Raw genomic sequence first — 22,982 nt, 5'->3', positions numbered from 1 at the left:
CTATTAGATTTGACCTTATAATGTCCATGCTACAGGTATGACGAGATCGCCCTCTACAAGATCGTACTCTCTCATGTCGTGGCTCCTACAGCGAGCCCTCAGGACCACATGACTACCCTGTCCTGATGGTTGGAGGTCTCGCTTCCCTCCACCCACTTTAGGAGCAATGATTCCCCACCCACCAGGAACGCCAATCCCCATGCTTTAGCTTGAGATGCATGACAATTGTCTGGCTTCTCTCTCTGGAAAGAGATCCTTGGACACTCCCTCCAAGGTTTCTGCTGGTCTGCAACCAGATACCATTCAGTGGCTGAAGAAGCCACAGGCTGCTGGTCATAAATCTTCATGATCATCAGTCCATGAAACTAATTCAGAGAAGCCTTCTCAGTCATCCAAACCCCCTAAAGGTAAAAAAGACAGAAGTCCTCCAAGATGAAGGAAACTATGGTGGCCCTCACACCACCAGATATACCATGTTCAGCTACTGTGACCATAGTAGCAATCCGTGTGGCCCCTGAAGCTCCAGATCACACCACACAACACATTTCGGAGCCTATATGTCTTCATACCATACCCTCTCAACCAGTGGCAGCAGGTGATTCTGGGACATCACCTACCTCCTTGGCCCTTTCACACCTTCACAGTATCGACAGCACGATTATCCAACAAAATTACAATGGCTCTTTCCACCGCCTAGCTGAACTATGACATTTCTTAAGATCCTACCCTGTTCTGCATTGCAATACATGAGTTTCCAGCAACATGGGCCCGCAACTTTTGTGGCTATCAGGGATGTTTTAAGAATCATTACAATTGTGATAGGGAGTGAGGTGGATTGCCCATATGTTCTGAACTCTGTATACAGCGAACTTGTGCCTCTTAATACAACTTTGGAGGCTGTATAGAGGGAACTGGTTCCTCTTAATACAACTGTGGAGGCTGTGGCTGTTTGGGTAAGGGCATTTCTGCATTTTACCATTTGTAATGTTTATCTTCCTCCTAATGATGGAGCGCCTAAGAACATTCTCTACATTGGTTTTTCAGCTCTCCTCCCACGTTTCCTGTCTTGGCCGAATTCGATGCCCCTAACTCTTTGTGAGACAGAATGACGGTCACTGGCTATGATAAAGACATCGAAAACTTACTGGCAGTTCCCGACTTATCTCTGATGCCTTCCCTCACTTCATTGTGGCACATGGGACTTATTTGGCCATTGATTTTTCTATTAGCAGCCCTGGTCAAATCCCATCCATCCATTGGAGGGTCCATGATGACCTGTGTGGTAGCGACCACTTCTCAATCTTCCTGTCCGTAAGTTCTAGGTAGGTTCTCCACAATACCAATTTGGATGCTTTCACGTCCACTGTCGTTCTGAGCATCCCACTAAATGGAAAGATCGATGAGGCTGTCCAGAATGCAACAGCTGCCATTCTGTCAGCAATCGACTTAGTGATCTCCTTTTCCTTGGAGCCCACTGATAACACCTTGGTTGACCTCAGAATTCGCAGAGGCCATTAGAGATTGCAGGTGAACTCTCCAACGCCATAAACAGCATCCAACATCAAGTGGCTCATTGCCTTTAAACAGCTCTGTGTCTGGGTCCACCACTTAAAAAAAATGACAGAAGCAACAATTATGGGTCAGTACATTTCAACCACTGACCCACATACACCTCCTTCACAGATCTGGGGGAAGATCAGATGCCTCTATAAACACCAGTCCTCTGCAGGTGCACTTGGTATTTCTTCGAACGGTGTTTCTGGCACTGAGCCGGAAACCATAGCTGAATATTTTTCTTTGCATTATGCTCGGGCCTCTGCATCTGAGAACTATTAACCCGTCTTTCGCGTTCTTAAACAGTGGATTCAGTGACCGCACTTATCTTTCAGTACACGCCCCCTGGAGCTCTGTAATGTTCCATTCAGTGAGTGGGAATTCTTCAGTTCTCTAGCCCTTTGCCGTGATACAGCCCCAGAGCCATAAGGCAGCCACAACCAAATGGTCAGACTCCCACAAGTGGACTGTTAGCATAATCTCCTTAATCATCAACTTTATCTGGAGCAAGGGTGAATTTCGATTGCAATGGCGAGAAAACACAATCGTCCCTATACTGAAACTCGGTAAGCAGCCCCTAGAGATGGACGGCTATCACCCAACTAGTCTCACAAGTATTTTCTGTAAGTTGATCGAATGCATGGTGTGCAAGCGGCTGTGTTGGCTCATTGAGTCTCGAGACCTTCTGACTCCGTCCCATTGCCATTCTACTGTTGATGGTGTGCCTGGAGTCTGCCATCTGGACAGTTTTGACCGGTGTCAGAAGCTCATTGCTGTCTTCTTCGACCTACAAAAGGCTTATGACATCACATGGTGACACCACATCCCTGCTATCTTATACTAGTGGGATCTTTGGAGCTCGCTATCGATTTTTGTCCAGAACTTCTTGTTGCAACATACTTTCCAGGTTCGAGTTGGTGCTTCCCACACTACCCTCCACATCCAAGACAATGGGGTTCCACAGGACTCTCTATTAAGTGTTCCTCTCTGTTTCATTACAGACATTAATCTCAGTTGTTCGTGAAATACGTGAAAGTTGCACGGTCAGTGTTACACAACTAGTGAAGTTAAATTAAGCAGAACTGCCTGTTTGAATTGGTCATATTTCGAGTGGCTTACCGTGGATCATGTAGAGGACTGAACTGTGAGGTGTTCTTTGTTTTAAATACAGTGATGTTTAATTTAATCTGAGTGTTTTTTCACTGTAATCATTTTAGTTAAGCATTTTCCAAAACATTTTAGTGGGGTTAGTGTAACTTGTAATTATTTCAGTAAAGCATTTGTAAAACCTTTGAATGTGTTGAGTGTAATTTTGATCATAGTGGCTTTTCACTGTAATCATTTTAGTTGGGTATCTGTCAAACATTTTAGTGGGGTTGTTAGTTGACTCACTCAAAGATTTCCTATGGTAAATTGTGGTAAAACAAGAATCTACTTTTGCACTGTGTTACAACGGACAACCTGGTAAACCAAGTTTGACATCTGAGGTTTGGTTGCTTAGGTATTTGAAATAGTGGAGTTCATGTTAGTAGGAGCTGCCTGATTCGTTACTTATCGCTAGTGTTTTACTGAAAAACATGTTAGAAGTACGTGACTAATTTTCTTCCATTTCAAAATAGTGTTTAATAACTATTCCTGTTCAATAATTAGTACAAATAACAGCCAATTAATTTTGTGGGCGCTTAAGCCTTACTGGTTTTCTCATTTCTGTAGTTAGAGTGTTGCACAGTTGTTAAGTGCTTTGTTGCTATTATCAAATTCGTTGATTGGTTAGATGTTTGTTTTCTTTATTAATTTATGTTAGGCTCTTAAATGAAAATATAATGAAATACGTGCCACCCTTTGTAAGCTAGTGCACTGTTATTCGTTTTTGAAGGTTAGTTCTTAGTCTCTTGTAGTTCACGTTCTATGGCACCTAACCAATCCAGCAGCATACTGGTGGATGGCGAGCTCACGTTGCGCATCCTGTCTGTTGGGTTATTTCGCTTGTCGTGGAGATGAACTATATCTGTATAATCTCTCTTGGTTCTGAACTTATGTCACCAACAGACATGTTGCGTTTCTTGTGTTGCTACTGTTTATTGTCACCACGTTTGCTGGAACCATTTAAGATACTATATTTAAAAGCCAATTGAAAAATTTTGTAAATATTAAGGCTTTGAATATTAATAAGCAGCTTGGCTCACTTCAGATACCTGTTAATATTTTACCGATTGCTTAATTTATTAATTGTTTAAAAGATCGTTTGGTGACATCGATCGCTCATCTCATTTCCTCGTAAATATTTTGATAGATGTTTAATTTCGCACTTGTTTTTAAAAACAATGTTACTGACTTCATAGGATTGTTAACTTTTATTTAAATAAAAGATTATGCATGTTTTGGCCTGCCGGGGTGGCGAGCGGTTGTAGGCGCTACAGCCTGGAACCGCGCGACCGCTACGGTCGCAGGTTCGAATCCTGCCTCGGGCATGGATGTGTGTGACGTCCTTAGGTTATTTAGGTTTATGTAGTTCTACGTTCTAAGGGACTGATGACCTCTGACGTTAAGTCCCATAGTGCTCAGAGCCATTTGAACCATTATGCATGTTTTCAACTATAAACGCTTCTTTCTTCCTTATGGCCCAGCCCTACCGCTCAACAGCGTATGAAGCTGCTTTGGGGTAACTACACCAAGTGCAAAAGGTGGTAAAGGGTGGTTTTGTTGCCTCAAAATCACCAGTTGGGTTTCAGAACGCGCTACCCTTCTGCAATCTGTCCCATCTTCATTAGGGGAGTCTGACATACAGTTCAAATTTGCCCCCAGCATTGCAGTCAGTGGACTTAATACACCGCTGTGGGGTTCGACTTGGAACAGGAGCCTTTCGAATCAGCTCTGTGAACAGCCCACTCGTGGACGCTAGGGTCTCTGTAGTACAGATCAGGCGCCAGCAACAGCTACTGAACTGTGCTATACACATTCACAGCTCCCGTTAGCATCCAAACTACTGCGTCCTTTTTCCTAATAGGTAGCTCCACATCCCGCAACAGAGACGCAGCACTGGGTTCACAATTGCAGCTCGACTATAGTGTCTCTGCTCTGAACTCCAACTTCCCCACTGTCGCCGCCTCTTGTCAGGGAGCAATTGCGTGTGTACCCATGCCATATACCCTGACCTCAGATCGTCTCGATTTATCCGCTGGACCGAAAGATTCAGGTTATCCTATAGTGTTTCGCCCCATGCTCCTGGCTGTCCTCGATGCATTTCCAGGTTTGGAAGAGGTATACACTGAAGGCTCGACAGTCGATGGATGAACCGGTTTTGCATACGCACATGTAAGGTACAGTGAACTACGCTTCTTGCTGAATGGATGTAGCGTCTTCATTGCTGAATTGGTGGCCACCAAACGAGCCCTTAGCCATGCTTCTCCCTGAACAGCCTTCAGGCTGTAGACCAGTGTTATCCTCATCACCAATAGTGACGATTATTCAGGACCTTCTTTTTGACCTTCATCACGCTGGACAGTCAGTTGTCTTTTCTGGACCTCTGGACATTTTGGGATCTCAGAGAACGAATATGCCAACCACTTGGCAGTGTTGGTTACCAGGATGCCAATTTTGGAAATGCAGGTCCCAGAACTGGCCATGTGGTCGACTCTACGCTATCAACTGTTGAATGTCTGCAGCTCAGAATGGTTGAATCCAGTTTCCCCAAACAGGGAGCAATAAAGGAGACCACGACCATGTGGCAGTCTATAGTTTATGCTTCTCACAGGGAGTCTGTCAGCTAGGCGTTGGTCATACACTCCTGGAAATGGAAAAAAGAACACATTGACACCGGTGTGTCAGACCCACCATACTTGCTCCGGACACTGCGAGAGAGCTGTACAAGCAATGATCACACGCACGGCACAGCGGACACACCAGGAACCGCGGTGTTGGCCGTCGAATGGCGCTAGCTGCGCAGCATTTGTGCACCGCCGCCCTCAGTGTCAGCCAGTTTGCCGTGGCATACGGAGCTCCATCGCAGTCTTTAACACTGCAAATTAGGGACACTGTTGCTCCTGGGGTATCGGCGAGGACCATTCGCAACCGTCTCCATGAAGCTGGGCTACGGTCCCGCACACCGTTAGGCCGTCTTCCGCTCACGCCCCAACACCGTGCAGCCCGCCTCCAGTGGTGTCGCGACAGGCGTGAATGGAGGGACGAATGGAGACGTGTCGTCTTCAGCGATGAGAGTCGCTTCTGCCTTGGTGCCAATGATGGTCGTATGCGTGTTTGGCGCCGTGCAGGTGAGCGCCACAATCAGGACTGCATACGACCGAGGCACACAGGGCCAACACCCGGCATCATGGTGTGGGGAGCGATCTCCTACACTGGCCGTACACCACTGGTGATCGTCGAGGGGACACTGAATAGTGCACGGTACATCCAAACCGTCATCGAACCCATTGTTCCACCATTCCTAGACCGGCAAGGGAACTTGCTGTTCCAACAGGACAATGCACGTCCGCATGTATCCCGTGCCACCCAACGTGCTCTAGAAGGTGTAAGTCAACTACCCTGGCCAGCAAGATCTCCGGATCTGTCCCCCATTGAGCATGTTTGGGACTGGATGAAGCGTCGTCTCACGCGGTCTGCACATCCAGCACGAACGCTGGTCCAACTGAGGCGCCAGGTGGAAATGGCATGGCAAGCCGTTCCACAGGACTACATCCAGCATCTCTACAATCGTCTCCATGGGAGAATAGCAGCCTGCATTGCTGCGAAAGTTGGATATACACTGTACTAGTGCCGACATTGTGCATGCTCTGTTGCCTGTGTCTATGTGCCTGTGGTTCTGTCAGTGTGATCATGTGATGTATCTGACCCCAGGAATGTGTCAATAAAGTTTCCCCTTCCTGGGACAATGAATTCACGGTGTTCTTATTTCAATTTCCAGGAGTGTACTTGGCTGACCGACGGACACGTTCGACGTGAGGACCCACTTTACTGTCGATGTGGTGCCCGCCTAACGGTGGTCCACATCCTACTAGACCGCCCAAATTTGGTTGCTTTGCGGCGATCTCTTAACCTTCCTGACACATTACCTCTGGTGGTAGTGGACGACGCCAGAGCAGCTGACACAGTTTTATGTTTCACTCACTAAAGTGGTTTCTACTCGTGTCGCCGAGAAGGGGCACTTCAGCCTCATTAACCAGCTGAGGAGGCATCCCTCGCCTACTCTGGCCCAGGGTCCTCATGGTCGCCCTTGCTCTGCAGTCTGGTCTGGCTCCTACCCGTCCTGCCATTTTTTTTCTCCTTGTGCTTTTATGTTTGTCGCTTTTAATATTTTACCTTTCCTAAAATTTTACCACCTTGCCTGTGCTGCTCGTTTTCTCGGGTTAACAGAGGGTGAGGTGGTGCTGGTGGGAAGCAGACGGTGCATTTCCCACCACGTACCATGCTCCAGGGAACTCCAACTGCGTTTTGGGCAAAGCGGCTTGCCCACCTTACCCCCACTCACTCCCTTCCTACTTCTCTTTGATTTTATCTCTGCCTTATTGTATTTTGCTTACAATTGGGCTTCCCAGGATTTGCCTTTTGCATCCCTCTTCTGAGGATTATTCTTGGTTCGATACGTATAGGATGAAGGGACTAATGACCTCGCAGTTTAGTCTCTTTAACTCCAACAACCAGCCAGCCAACCAACCAACAAGGATTGTCATACTTCTTGCACACTCATAACGTTTTAGTGGTACCGATGGTTGCTATCTAAGTCCAGTGGTTTTTCTGGTAATTGTTTCCTAGTGAAATTCAATCAAACATACGTGAAGGACGCCATCGGTTTGTTTGTACACACCTTCTGATTAGTGCGTTTACAAAAAAAAAAAACTATTAAAAAACCACCTGTTTTGGGAAGATATTTCAAATAATGCACATTTCTTATACAAGAACGACGTACTCCTTATTCATTCATAGCATTTTATCGGTACTAACGGTTCCTCACCAAGACAATTAGTTTTTCTGGTTTGCTAGTTGAACTTTAATCAAATGTATGTGAAGGGTAATATCGATTTGATTGTATACACCTTTTGTTTCGTAACTACAATTTAATTTGACCGCCCTGGTAAATGACTGTATGACACCTCTAACGAAGACTGGATGTGCTCCTTAATAGTTGCGGAGTAGAATTCATAATTTTCTTGAAGGACACTAGGTGGCTATATTTTAAAAGTGTTCATTGCTCCTTCCATTGCGTCGTGTAACAACGCACCACAGCTGAAAAAAAAAACATATTTATAGTCAAACTGCTGTTCAATACAAAGGGAGGAAGTTTAAATGGACGTCAGTGATGAAGTCATTTTCTTCTAACCCATATTTCAGAAGGTCTGACTCATGTACTGCCTGCCCTAAGTAAAAGTCTGTCACTGCAACGTTACAAGATACACACTAGGCTATGGTGGATAATGTCCATTTATAAAAGTGAAAATATATGTTTATTACACGCACTCTATTTTATTCTTTCAAAACGTCAAGAATGCTCTGAACTCAATATGTTCACTTTTTTTTTCTTTCTACAGATAATAACTGTTTTTAAGATATTTGAGTGCAATTTTTACTTTCTGTTTTTCTGATTTCCATTTACATCTTTATGCACACTGATGTGTGCATGCAAATGTTTCTAGGCGTTCTTACGTTTGGCTCATACGTGTGTAGCCTAAATTCCCTTTGGCTTGCACCATTACAGATTTCTTGCTGTAAAACACAGCAAAATTTTCCATCACTAATGTTTGGGTTCTCTTTGCTAAATAGGTCACTCTACAAAGCGAACTGAAGTATTCTCACATGTGGGATACTCACCCACTACACATCAAACCATAAAATGCTGCATAGCATAGCAATTACTCATTGACAGCACTTTTGGTTGGCAAGACTCTTCGCACACTACCGCAGTACCAATATTTATTTAATGTGTAATATGTGTGAATAAACCACTGGTTGTTTGAAATCTGATGCTTCTATGAGTATAATTATTCTAGTAATTTCCTTATTATCCTTGACTTCCAGTTCTGTGGAGATGTAGCTATGAGTTTTTCGTAGTTTTTTTTTTCCTGGTATTGTTCACAACATCTCAGAAACTGCTGTTGTAACGCTTGCCTAACTATAATTGGTCTTGGATCAAAATCCGCGTCAGTGTTACTGAGAAATTTTGAATCCATTCTCACCAATAGGAATCGAAGCTAAAAGACTTGGGTGGTGGCTATTTAGAGCTGCTGCATGAATGATAAACGTCAGTTTAGCTTAGTCATGTCCGATGAATGAAGGACGAATTTAAATAAAAAATCTTTATTTACTTTTTGACAAAAAGACATAAACGAGAGTACTATGTGCCATCTTATGTATAGTTTTCCGTACCTCTTATGAACTTGAACATCACAATTCCTTTCACACGCAGGAGAGCGTTGTTAGTTTCATGCAAACTATGTCATGCAGGAACCTCACCCCTTTGATTTTGTCGATAGCGCGCCAACAGCATTGTTGACGAAACAGAGCTCGTATTACTAGCTCAGATTAATGATTTCACTGTTCTGTAATGATATACCCTCCCAACATAAAGAGGGGCACCACAACACAATAATAAATGCATGGGGTGCTTGAAATATGATAGTTTCTGGTTAGGCTTTACCTTGATAGTTATCGATATGGAATGAAACACGTTTACTGTTACCTGTCACTGTTTATTTATACCCATAACGCGTTCAGAAGTTTTAAGCCACAATAAGGAGGATTTACGTGTGTTAGTACGACATGTGTGTTTTGTGAAGATTTTGGGATAACCTATGGCACTGTCCAGTGAAGGAACAAACTATATAAACCAAACCAAACTATATAAAATTGACAGAAAAAGATTTCTACAGCACTTGAGATATTTATTCCAACGCATGTACTCATCACCTCAACCAAAAGGCTACACAGTCCTTTAAAACTTCTTCTGAAATAACTGTGCTGTTTTGCTACATATTCTTTACACTTCAAGGTAATGTTTCTGTTTTGCTATTTGTTCTTTGCATCTACTTGTTTCCAGACATCATGTTTGTTTTCAAAATGAGACAGTTCATGTGTGATGTATTACGACAAAGAAAAGCCTGTGACACAGGAGGTATTCTATTTTAGTTGTTTTACTTTCACATTTAAATTTCTTAGTTTTTGGTCAGAAACCTTTCCAAAATCATGTTCTGAAATATTGTTTCCGTTTCTCCACTAGAAAGTGGAACAGGTGATCCTGAAGTCTTAACACAACACACACTCGTGCTAACAGATGTAAATCCACTGATGACAGAAGTTTAAACCTTCGAAACGCATTGTGGATATAAGTAAACCGTGAACAATTTTAATAAACATTTTTGGAACAGTGATTAAAATTTTTTAAATTTTTTGTTTTTAAAATTCAGTCTTAATCACACCACGTATGTTACAAGAACATGTTCTTGTAACATATGTGGTGTGATTAAAACTGAATTTTAAAAACAAAAAATTATAAGTAAACCGTGACTGATAACAGTAAAAGGGGAACGGTATGTTACATGATTCGTTCGTCTCTTCTTGATAAAAAAAACTTTATAAAGATAAATGCATGTGGGTCTCAAATTGTCATGGTAGGAGGTCTCAGTACACAGTGATCCAGACGTCCTTTCCAGCCAGGCCAGCCATCACATAAATTGCGACCCCGGGTATTTGGTTCAGTTCGGATTATGGATTATTGTCCCGGAGACATTCAGTCTGTCGGCGATTGATTTGGCCGACGGCTAGCCAGTACCACAGGAGCGGTGACGTGAGAGGGGGAATGTTTCCTCTCTTTCACCGGAGATGCCAGCGTGCGCGGGTCTCGTGCCGATCAGCAGCTACGATACGAAGAAAACCACGAATAAAGAATCTTTACGAATGTAAATGACACAAATTAATTAATTCTTTGCAGTGTCGAGATATTATGTTTGCAGCATGACGTGCGGAATGAAACGTGTAGCTGCACAATTGTCTTGCCTGCACAGAACTGTCTGAAGGTTGGGGCGAGGGCGCAAGCGATCGATGATTGTCGCCAGCTTCTCATTGTTCTCCATGAAATAGTAAGGAAAATATTTGTGTGGTAGAGAATATAAACATGTTTTCCACTGTTTTTTTTTTTACTTTTATAAATTTTCTACTGTAAAACGAACGAAACCATCTACGTGCCGGTCATCATTCAGTAAATTTTAACTAACATTTATTGTAATCTATTTATTTCCTAACAATCGAATTTATGCAATCACAGTGGCGTAACTAAGAATTTACGGGCACCCTACGAATAAATTTTGTGGGGCCATGTTTACAAATTGTGGCGTCCTCAGAACCAGGACAAATCAAGAGGAACCCGGACGAATGGGAACCCTAGTTCCAGGGAAGTCTACCTCGTTAACTTGCTGCACGGGAAGATGCGAGTGGAAACTAAGATTGGCCTATAATGGACAGAGAATGTTCGTCAGCCGAGTGGAGGCAGCTTCTTTAGGGAGAGAACACCCTAAGTTGCAGTTCCCTGTCCACCATGAATAGTGGTTTAGCTAGAGGCCGTTAACCTCTACTAGGAAAAAAAGAAATTAACCTCTTACAAACTTCAGTATATAGCTAGCTGTAGCCGGCCGTGGTGGCCGAGCGGTTCTAGGCGCTACAGTCTGGAACCGCGCGACCACTACGGTCGCAGGTTCGAATCCTGCCTCGGGCATGTATGTGTGTCATGTCCTTAGGTTATTTAGGTTTAAGTAGTTCTAAGTTCTAGGGGACTGATGACCTCAGAAGTTAAGTCCCATAGTGCTCAGAGCCATTTGAACCATTTTTTAACTAGCTGGACGGATAAGCATTACGTCGACCATAGCATGGAAAGATACAGGAAAAAAAGATATGGAATATAGATAGGTTAAAGATACTTTTATTAATGAATGAATAGTGCTTACTTGAGAGTAGCGGACTGTATGCGCCAGAAAACGAAATGAAGAGAAACCACATTTCGCAAAATGAAGCCAAAAAAAGGTTCAATAATGCAACTTGGAGATTTTAACGCAAAACTATGAAACCTAGTTATAGCTAACGTAAATAACACCCGAGGGAACAATAATTAAGACAATTCGCAATTTTTAATAACCTGAAAACTACTAACACTTTCTTAAAAATGAATTTCCACAGGTCCACATGGTCAGCTCAAGGTAAAAGGTCATTAATTGATTATAGAATAGTAAACAAAAAAAAAAAGCATCATGAAGCGATTCAAGAGTGTATCGAGGTTTACGTATGTTTACTGTTATAATTAATGGGAATTATAAAATGAAAGCGATTAAGAATATGGAATGAACAATTAGGAAAAGTAATAAGAAAGGAAAAGGAAGCTTATCTAACATATCTAGAAAAAATGCCAGAATTAGGAGCAGAATATAATCTAAAAAGAGCAATTGCTAAACGAGAATGTAGAAAAGCACACAGAATAAGTTTGGACATATGTAAGTAACCTAGAAAATGACTTTTGTGGAGTTGCCTATAAATAAATCAAACACTGGAACAAACAGATACATTAAACATTAACACAATCGGCGAAAAACAATGTGTACAACATTATAAAAAGATGTTCTATGACCAAAACTTATTGGAACAAGCAGAAAGGTGCAAAGCTGGGAAAGGGGTAGAGATGATAACATTATCGGCATTAGAAAAAGCTTTAAAAACGACGAGGAATAGAAAGACAGTTGGTATAGATGGCATTAACAGCAAATTATTAAAATATGACGAAATTCTCCTTGAACTAAGATTTTAATATTTCCTAAATGTATGTTGGGAGAAGGTGAGAATGCCGGAAATCTGTTCAACAAATCTTTTGTAGAGCCCGCACAGGATACGGTAGCCGATGCGCAGTGGTCAGTTTTCGTCCAAAGTACTGAACGAGTTCATTCGTTTGTTCGGAAGGGGAGACAGACAATGTTTGTCCCCTTTCGACCAGTCGTCGGTAACAGAATGGAGCAGCACGCCTTGCTGTCTTTTTCAAACGATTTTACAGAAACTATTCCGTAACAAATATCATTTTTGCGTTGCTTATAGCTTTATACCTCAGTTTCATGATGATTTGCCCATCATTTAGTTAGTGGTCATGGTTATTGTAATATTTGCATGGAAGTAAGACACCGATAGAAATTCGAAAAAATTTGCAATGAAAAATAAAGGTTGTTTAATTTTGGGTTTGATATATGTTGCTGTGTATGAAATTTAGCTAATATATTAAATTTTCTTTAGACTTGGGTAGAATTCTGTATCTGTCACCAATCTCGAGAAAATTGATCCGATGTAGCACATTTATTTGCGATCGCGCACGCCAACGATAAACGGTTTGAGATATCGAAATTAAATTTTGGCAAATGATAGCATGCAAAGAGGGAAGTATTTTTCTGTATGGCTATTATGCAAAACTTCATTATTTATCATGTTATTCCACTATCTACGGAGTTTTTCGATGCAACACTGTAATTTTTAAGGGCTATCGATACTTGGTGAAACGAGCAGTGCCATGGGCTTTGGAACAATGTGGGCAAAGACACCACATGTTTGTTTTTGTACCGAGGATGCGCTTTCTTGTAAACTAGTGACCTTACTTTACCGTAGTTCCTCACTTAATAAACAACGGTTGCACAACTCTACCGCAATTCTGTCTGCACAAAATGTTAATGACACTATGTAAACTCTACAATGTTGCGGCAAAAAGAAGCCAATTTTAACATGGTAACAAGAGAAATGTGTCGTTTTTATTCAAAATTCGTCACTGATGACGCTTCTCTGAAACTTACAAACGATTGACAAGCAAGGCGAAAATAAACGCTACTTTTGTTGCATTTTCGGCGGAATTCTTTTCAGATGCTAACCAAAGCAAAGGTGATAGACTTTTCTGAATGGTCACCATGCAAGTGGTCGCATTGAGGGGCTCCACTTAACGTTTACAAAAATAAGAGGGTAGGCTTAATTTAGAATGGCACTTCTCCTCCAGCGCTCGGAATTTCCCCTACAATGCCTGTCCGTAACCCGTTGCACTTCCACTCTCCCTACACACCCCCTGCTGACTGCGCATTTAACCGCCACGTTATTCTGTGTGGACTTTACTCAGTTATTAAGAAAGAGATCGAAAATACTCCAATAATTACAGGGAAATAATGGATTTAATAGTTGGATATAAAGGATATACAAACATATTAAATCTAAGGTTAATATCAACAGCTGAAACAATATCAACACAGTGTGTTTAGAGTTGGATGAACAATAATGGTTAATATACTCACTTCGAAGTTATTGAGAAATAAAAGAAGCGAATTTAATAATGAGACATATTTCTTTTATCGACTGCGTCAAGCCATATAACAGATTAAACGGGACAGAAATGTGGTAATTGCTATGAGAAAATGTTCTCCATGATACCTGATAAACATAAAAAGTTTCTAAAAATGAAAATAATTTTGTAATGGAAACAGGGAACAAGATAAGGAACAATAGCATTTAACTCTGCAAGGAGTTGAATAGGTTGCAGTCTTCCCCGAATTTTATTCAGTTCAGATGTAAATGGAATGGTTCAAAAGGGGAATGAGGAAACAAACATTAAAGGACCATTACACAGAGATATTAATGACTGCTAATGACCGCAATATATTACAATATATTAGCCTCTTCAGGAGAAGAATTGCAAAAAAAAAAAAAAATAAAATAAAATAAGCAGGTCGTTTTCACTGGTGCTACCAGAAACGGTGAAAACTGGTAGTAGTTGAAATAAATAGTTCCGGCAATGAGGGAAGCAGCCGATGCTGGCTTCCCCTGACCGCTCCTCTCCCCTCGGCTGCCATGATGCAGGGACACGACACGCTTCCTGCCATTCAACCACGTGCGAATCGTCAATTTATCGCGGACAAACTGTGCGCTTACTTTTGTCTTTCCCGGCGGCGTCAGTGGTTTTACTTGGGTCTTTAGTGGTTCAAAGGCTTCAGTGGTTTAACAGCCTGTTATTCCTCAATACTAAAATCCGTGTGAGCGTGTGTAGTGTGACGAAAAAAATTATTGAAAGAAGAAGCCTTAGCACTGAGTGAGTGGCACAAGAACTGCTTACAAAATCGCACATAATGTAAAGTGCATTTAAAAATTTTGTTTCTTGTCCAAGAATTTGATGATGCATAACTGAAATGCAGACATTTAATTAATATGCCGGCAGGTTCATAATTTGTGTTAGTTTAAATTATTTCGAAATTCACGCTGCTCCCACACCACTACAAAGATCTTGTAAACACAATTGGCCTTGCGTTTAATCATTTAATTCGGTTCTTTGGAATTTGTTTCATATGTACTTGTATGAACTGAAGGGTGCTACTTCTGAACATTCGGGCAAGCCAGAATGTTAATAAGTGGAGGTGTTTGAGGTAACGGGCGAGTTGTGGCGCCCTGGAAATATTATATGTTTGGAGCTGGGGTGGCCGCACAGGATGTTTGTCAAAGCCGCGGCCCAGCAGTAACCACGCGGTGCTGGACGTTGGCCGAAGCAAGAGGAGAGCAGCCCGACCGCATGGCTGGGAATTCCAAGGTGACGCTGTGTCAATGATAGAGACTTGTATAGAGAGAGTGCCAAAGATGGCGGACTTTGTGAAACCATCATGGCAGACATTTCACAATTCATACAGAAATTAATAGTAGTCAGATGAATCATGATACCTCAAAAAACATGTAAATTACTATTATTTGCACTGCGATTCTGATGAAGTAAACAGATTTTCAATGTCTTTATTAGTTTAAAGTTTAGTATCTGATGGTAAATTATACAAATAACACCCAGCAACGAAGTTCCAAAATCTAAACGGTTCATCCGATTTCATCGATATACATGTCTATAGAAAGCTATTAGTGTAAACCTAAATTGACACAAATTACAGGCATGTGACTTGTATAGTGCAAGAGTTATTGGAGGTCAAAGTGGCCAATTACTATAGATCATGTCAGACCATAAGTACTCCACAGTTACACGAAAAAACGGTAGCAGCATTCTTATAAATATATTTATTCATCTATGTCTTTGTTTATATCCGTTATACGCTATTCATGAAGAAATTGGTCAATTATTTACTGTGTTTTAGAAAGCACAGAGACGTTAGGCTACTGGCCTACTTTTGCTTGCTATTTCTTTGATATATGTATATTTAATTCGTTATGTATTTAATAATGAGTGTTCGAGTGTGTTTATGGTCCAGCCATAGGAATATTTATTTAATTTTAAGTTATTTAAATGTAGCTCCGGTCTTTCGTATGTTGGCTTGGAGACATGGAGGGAGCGCTCTAGCCAATCACAGTGCTCGTTAATGGTCAGACTGTATGGAAGTGGGGGGGGGGGGGATCGTTTCCGGGGAGGACATGGGGTAGTTCTGGGCAGTGCGACAGGGAGTACGGTACATGACACGGGAAGTGCTGGACGCGGCGGCGTGACGAACGCGGAGTCGTCGGAAAGACTTGGACAGTGGAGCAGTTCGCGCGTGGTCGCGGAGGACAGAAATATTTTGAAGTGCCGACCTGTGCTTATGTGTGATTTCCATGGCTTTTGCAGTGAAGTCGTAGTATGCATTCAGGAGTGAATATCTCGCGAACTATGTTGTTGTTCATAATTAATTACGTGAAGTAGGAATCTATTGTTTCCCTGCTATTCAACTTTTATTTTATTTAATTGCTGGACCATCGACACGAATAAGTGTTTTGCAGAAATATACCGCATTCTCAAAAGTATTTCTACTATCGTACTCATCATTTAAAGTCGTTAAGGAAGTACCTGCAGATTTTATTTAATTGCAATCTTTCATTTAAAAGTTTATATGTTACTTTCATAATTCGAAATTGCCGAGTGATAGAAAACTTCTACAAATCGATTCATGTGTGTATTCTTATCGTATACTGTAGACTCAGCAGCATTTGGCCTGGAATGCGGCAACTACGTATCCCAGCCGCTAGACAACTAAACCAGCCAAAACTTTTAATATTGCAACTCTGAGTCGGATGGTACGTAGTTGAGAACCACCAACCTCATTACATTCATCTCCTACTTTAAAACCCGCATCATTCACTTGAATAAGTTGAACTTGATTTGAAAGGTTCTAGAAACAGTCATTTCAAAGGCGCTGCAAGTATACTCACCTTCGAAGATAAAGGTTGTACCTTTATTTGCAAACTTCTATTACGGACAGGTAAAACTGGCAATAACGTTTACTCCGTGTTCGCAATTTTATAAGTACGAATTCATGATAAAAATTATGGCGCTATTAGGGCGAACATACAGGAAAACGTTATGACTCTTCTATAGATTTTTGGTCGTATGCAAATATTAGCTGAAGAATTCAGTCATTAATTTACAGAATATATCAAAACAGAAGCTCAAGTTGACGAAAAACTATTTCGCAACCACAGCACCCATGCTGGAGAAGATGCAGAAGAAGCAAGGAAGAGGTCATTGTATTCCGAAATGACAGAAACTGCAATGGCGTACTCGAATCTATTCTCTTAAGCAATTTTGGTGAAAGAAAACCATTTCATACAATAAAATTCGACAAACTTACTCCGTTTTACGCTTTTCTATGTGCTGGTAATTAAAGAACAAGTCCAGGAACAGACTGAAAGCAAGTGAAGATATGCATATAGCTTTGAGTGATATTATCAGCCTCTGCATTACCGAACTTGTGCAGAAAATACATGCTCAAAAAGCACACAGATGCAAGTCGAACGTAATTTCTGATAAAAATGTTGGGCTTACTGTTATAATAGTACTGTTACTGCCCGTCATTTTCTTCATTTTAACAAATATGTTCAAAGTTTTTATTAAAGTTTATTTTCAAATTAACTGCCTATCTTCTTGAGCTTTGTGATCCTTGTTAACAAGAAACGTGTCGAAATGGTCGCTGGTTAAAAAAGGTTTGGAAACCCTTTACACGCCCTTATTTTCATCTGCATCTCATCGGGTAAGCGAAATTACGACGGACGCAGATAAGGGGATGTAAGCAACAGACTAACATGGGCGGAGAGCGTCTTCTTAACCAATCGAAGTCTACTAGTATCACACATAGTCGTTAATATCAGAATGGACATCTGGAACACAATATTGTAGCCAAGCTAATAAATGACTTTGGGAAAACGAGAAGAGAAGTGAGTATAAGTGTTTGAGATGTAGTGTTGCAGAAAGATGTTGAAAATCTTAGTGGAATGATTAGAAATGAGGAGGTACTTCACAGAACTGACGAGGAAAGATATGTGTAGAGAACACTGATTAGAAGGGACAGGGTGATGGGTAATGAGTAAGATATCATGTGGATACCTCCATAGTTCTGGCAAGAGCCGCAGATGTCAAAAGGCTGCAGGAGGAGACACAGATTGAAATATATACAACAAGTAATTAACGACGTTACGTGTGCTACTCTGGGATGTAAGAGTTGACACAGGAGAGGACATCGGGATGCATCAAAGTGCAAGGAAGGTGCAATAAGAAACGTAACACTGCCAATTTCGGTTACAAAAGTAAGGAATTTGTTGTGGAATGTAGTGGAATATTCCCGCTTCAGCCCCTATAGTTTCATGAAGTTCAACTATGCGTAGCCTTGACAATGGTGTTTGTAACGGAGGTACTTTCCGATCAGAGAGGTGTCGTTGAATTTCTTCTGGAGGAGAACCAGAGCATCGCAAATAATCATAGACACTTGCAGAACGTCTCCGGAGAACTGGCAGTGAACAAAAGCACGGTGAGTCATTGGGCAAGGCGTCTGCGATCATCGGAACAAGTCTGCCCGATGTCTCGCTTGCCGGCAGGTCGCGCACGGCTGTGACCCCTGGAACGTTGAAACGTGCGGACACTCGCATTAGAAATGATCGGCAGATTACAAACATTTCCCTGCACAGGTAGACTTCGCTGTTGGTAGCGTTGAGGCAATCGTCCACCATTTGGGGTACATAAAGATGTGTGCCTGCTGAGTTCCTCCCCTCAAGAAAGAAGACCAAAACGAGAAACGAACCACCATGTGTGCGGAATTGCTTGTGCGTTATCAGGCTGATCGCGAATTTTTTGTCGAATATTGTCAAAGGTGATTAAGTATAGGTTCCTCACTTCGAATCGGAAACAAAACCGTAATGCACCTAGTGGCGCCACACGACCTCTCCTAAGAAGAAAAACTCCAAAACCGCACCCTCAGCCGGTAAGTCAAGGCCATGGTCATCTGGGGCTTTGAAGTGGTTATTCCGTTTGATGGTGGAACTGAAAATTCTGATATGTATCGTCCTACACTTAGGAAAATCAAGAAACAAGGTTAACGCGTTCGTTGTCACAATAACGCAAACGAACTTCTCCTTTTCCATGACAATTCAAATCCTCTAATATATTTGCGCACCCAATAGCAGCTGACATAACTTCATTGGACTGGTCTTCCTGATCCAACCTACAGCCCATTTCCCGCACCTTCCGACTTCCATCTGTTTGGCTCGGCGAAGGATGCACTCCTCGGGAAGTAGTATTTGGATGATGGGCTACTGATGCAGCAGACGACGTTGGCTCAACATTTACAGAAGTAGAATAGTACCATGCCGGCATACAGGCCCATCTAGTAATGTGGCGTAAAGTCGCCGCATTGAACGGAGATTATGTTGAAAAACTAGGGTTTTGTAGCCAAAAGAGTGGGGAATATTATGCTGTTCTGGAAGCCTGAATAAAACCAACCTGCTTTCAGAAAAAAAAAAAAAATTGCATTACTTATCGAAAGCACCTCGTAATCAGAAGGCTGATGCCCCCATCCACTTAAGAAAATGACAGCTATTAAGTGCTTTCTAGTTTATCGTCAGATATACCATTTGGTGCAGGGTGCATCAAATATAAACAAAGACGGTTGGCAACTCTATTTGTCTCTTCTGTCTCTCTTCCTGTCCTTATTTTAAAACGACAGACGTCTACTATGCAAGCAACCCGAGCGCAGGAACGCTGGTTGGAAAATACATTCTATTTGAGTTTTCTCCTAACTAGGAGAGTCTTTGTCCCGTTTATAAAAGTCCATGCGATCAGTCAGCAAGCGAGCAAAGAACATGCTAGAAGCGAGCTGAGACGTATGGCTGGACCCGGTACGTACCTGCAGGAAGCGGATGAGCTTGCAGGCCGCGTTGCCGGCGTTCCAGGCGACGGTCATGCGCCACACGATGTCGGTCAGCACGCTGATCAGCCCCACCGACAGATCTGCACACCAGACACGGCGCACGCGTCAGCAGAGGGCGCCACGCACCAACACAAAACTACACAGTAAACAGCATGCTGCGAACACTGCAGTGTAGCAGTACGGCCGCGAGCCTAAACGATAATTTGGGTCTCTGCGGCGCACAATGAGTACGATACCGAAAAAATGGCCGTAAAAGAAAAAAAATTGGGAGTTAATCAGCTTCATTTCAAAGCTTGGCTAGAGTAAAGTTGGGACTATTGAATTCCACTCTTAGAGGCGGCCAGCTATTTCTTCCAAAGGATGAAAAATATTTTTGTTCAGCGAAATCAGACAGAAATTTTTATAAATTGAAGCTATTCAAGAGGGCATGTACTTAATTACGAACAGTTATTTCATTATTTAGCCATTCATTAACAACTGGTTTTGGTTAACTATCTTCTTACTGTAATGCAAGGAAAGAAACTGTAAAATTCAAACGAAAGGAAGATTCCACGTCTACAAAATAAAAACATTATTACTAAATATAAAAATGTATGTTAAAGATATTAAAAACATAAAATTTATTCTTAAGAAAATAATTATATAATTTCATATCCAGGACTTTTCCCTACATAAATTTAAGTTAGTTAAATTGTATATTACTACTACGTATTTATTCTTTGCTGAAACCATCTCAGAGGAAAGTGAAAAATTTGCTGTCTGAAACTGTTGCCCTCTTGGTAGCTGCTACTAAGGATTACTAGTAATCAGACGCAGACTATGACGAACAGTGTGCAAATGTCAATGAGGAAGAACATGAAGAAGGAACTGAAGATGATTAACAGGAAGCACAAAAAGGTGATTAAGACGGTTTATAAAAATTCTATTTTCGCTACTAATAGATATTTTCTGTAACAAAGACAATAGCAGTGGCAGTTTTGTAATAAAGTTTACCATTAAAATTATAAAAGTTCACCGAAAACATTTTTGATCCACTTCATTAATTTTTTTCAGATTATTTTCCCCATACTGTATCCGCCAATTTCAGTTTGTCACTTTTGATACTAATAATAGTTATCCGAAGCGTGAGAAATCCATTTTGGCTGTATTTGAGCATGCTTTACAATTTTGACCAGATTTCCAAGATTCTGGCTCACTGTACGAACAGGGGAGGGGTGTAAAGAAAAAAACCACCATCTCCCTCTCGCAGAACTGGGAGGTTTCACCCTAGATCCGTATTTTGTGAAAGTAGAACTGACACTCACTTCAAAATAAGAAATAGGTAAATAACGCACAACACAAAGCAGAGTGGTTAAACAGAGTATTCCGTAATGGCTACCACAGCTGACTGTTGAGGTATATAATGCGGTAAATAATATGGTACCGGTCGGACATCTACAGGTTTCTTGGTACACACAAGTTTCAGATTATAGTACCTTGTTATTTCTGTTACTGTACACTCACGCTCTTCTCGTCCTTGGTCGTTGTCTTCAGCAAACGGTACAGAATTTGTGGATCCAACTTGAAGCAAAACAGTTTGTTGTATCCTACTTTCATCGACGCTTCGCTTTCACAGTAGGTTTTTTAATTCTGAAAACGACATGAAATGCAGAATGAGGTACCGTCAAAGTGATTTAAATTTCGGTGTTTCTTGTTATTGATTACATGCTGAAGTATTTCAATATATTTCCTTTCTCAATATTCTAATCGTTACAAAGTGCATTTCATAACAAGAATTTCCATCTGCAGCACATGCGCTTGTTTCGAATGTGAAATTTCAAATTTACGAATTTACCGCCCAAATAAGACGTTTAACCTTAGATTAATTGAAATAAATGTGTTAGTCAGATGATTTAGTAAGGTAATTACTTTTCAGCTCAGTCAACTACAAAAACCTCATGAACAAAGTTAACCGTTACCATGTTCCATCCGTAATGGAATGGTAATTATCCAAAAATGATACCGGTGTGTTATTTATATGTGAGTTACTAGAGGCATTAACAGGGCTAGGGTATACTTTCTTTCGATGTTCTGTTGTGTGGTTTCAATCTAGTTCCCGATATAGACCCCAATTTCAAAATTTTGTGGTACGACTACCCTCTGTCAAATCTCTAAGTTTTTCAATATCTTGTTAAAACATTAACATGGCGTAATATGTATTCTGCAGCATTACGGCGTCTTTCAAGTACTAGTTGTATTTCAGAATTTTCACTTAATTATTCTTGTGGGCCCTGTGCTTCAATAACGTTCTCATTTGCGTATGTCTTCTGATTGTTTTATTTGCGATTTTCTTAAGGAACGCTGACCTCACTCAATAATGAGAAATAAATGAATCATTTTGTAGCAGTTTCATTTATTGAAACAACTTTAAACCTCTCACGTGTTGCTGAGAACACTAAAGGAATGATACGAGAGATGTTAACAGTGAAGGACAAATTTGTCGTAGCAGCAGTGCAGATTAGCTTTCGAAATGTATTTCATTAGACATTATTTTTAGGAGTGTCGTAAAAGTTGATTAGGAATATGACACAATTACTTTCCTGTGATGTTAAATGGAGACCTTAACGTCGATAGAACACCAGAACTGGAATTTCAATTCCGCACAGCCCTCTAGCGGTACTCCCACTTGCCTTAGAAGCGCTGTGTCCGCAGGAATCAAATTATTGAGAGACATGGGGTGGCGGCCCTTCGTCAGGATTTCTTGAACGTGATATCTTCCAATCCACTATTCTCGGAGCACTAAGGGCAACTTCTTTAATATAAGAAAGTGTCATTCCACTTTCACGAGGATCCCTTCATTTTCCGGTAAGAGATTCATAACGTAATCTCTGACATTCTGTTTCTCTGTCGGTCAGATCATAAACTTTATATTCGTTTTATTATATGATGATACACTCATTACGAACCAGTTTCCATAATCGAGTTCGGTAAAGTAGCACTCGAAACAACGGTGGTCGCTTCGAATTTTAGTTGTGTCAATTACTTTCTACTTCAGTATTTTGCCAACAAGTGGTGGGATGTTGATAAAATTCATTATCATTGAATTTCCACCAAATCCCTGGCCGCATGCAATGGAGTGAGGGAATGTGAAACTGTTGGTGGTCATCTATCCGTCAGTTGGGGACGCTGTGTTGGGTGGCTGCGTTGGCGCACTATTCGAGAAGAGTAGGCTATGTATCGACTCCGGCTTTCGACCTCCCTCTTCTCTCATCATAATACAAC

General features: G+C 41.3%; 1 protein-coding gene across 1 annotated transcript in view; it reads right to left on the bottom strand.

Moving 5' to 3' along the window:
- LOC126234468 (cardioacceleratory peptide receptor-like) overlaps positions 1-22,982 on the bottom strand; it is a 311,883-nt gene that overhangs the window by 137,024 nt on the left and 151,877 nt on the right. The window contains exon 2 of the mRNA XM_049943159.1: positions 19,698-19,801. Coding sequence (XP_049799116.1) covers positions 19,698-19,801 — 104 coding nt within the window. The remainder of the gene's footprint in view (positions 1-19,697; positions 19,802-22,982) is intronic.

Source organism: Schistocerca nitens, chromosome 2, assembly GCF_023898315.1.
Source record: "Schistocerca nitens isolate TAMUIC-IGC-003100 chromosome 2, iqSchNite1.1, whole genome shotgun sequence".
NCBI lineage: Eukaryota > Metazoa > Arthropoda > Insecta > Orthoptera > Acrididae > Schistocerca > Schistocerca nitens.
Note: the sequence above shows the minus strand (reverse complement) of the source record. Positions and strands in the feature narration are given on the sequence as shown.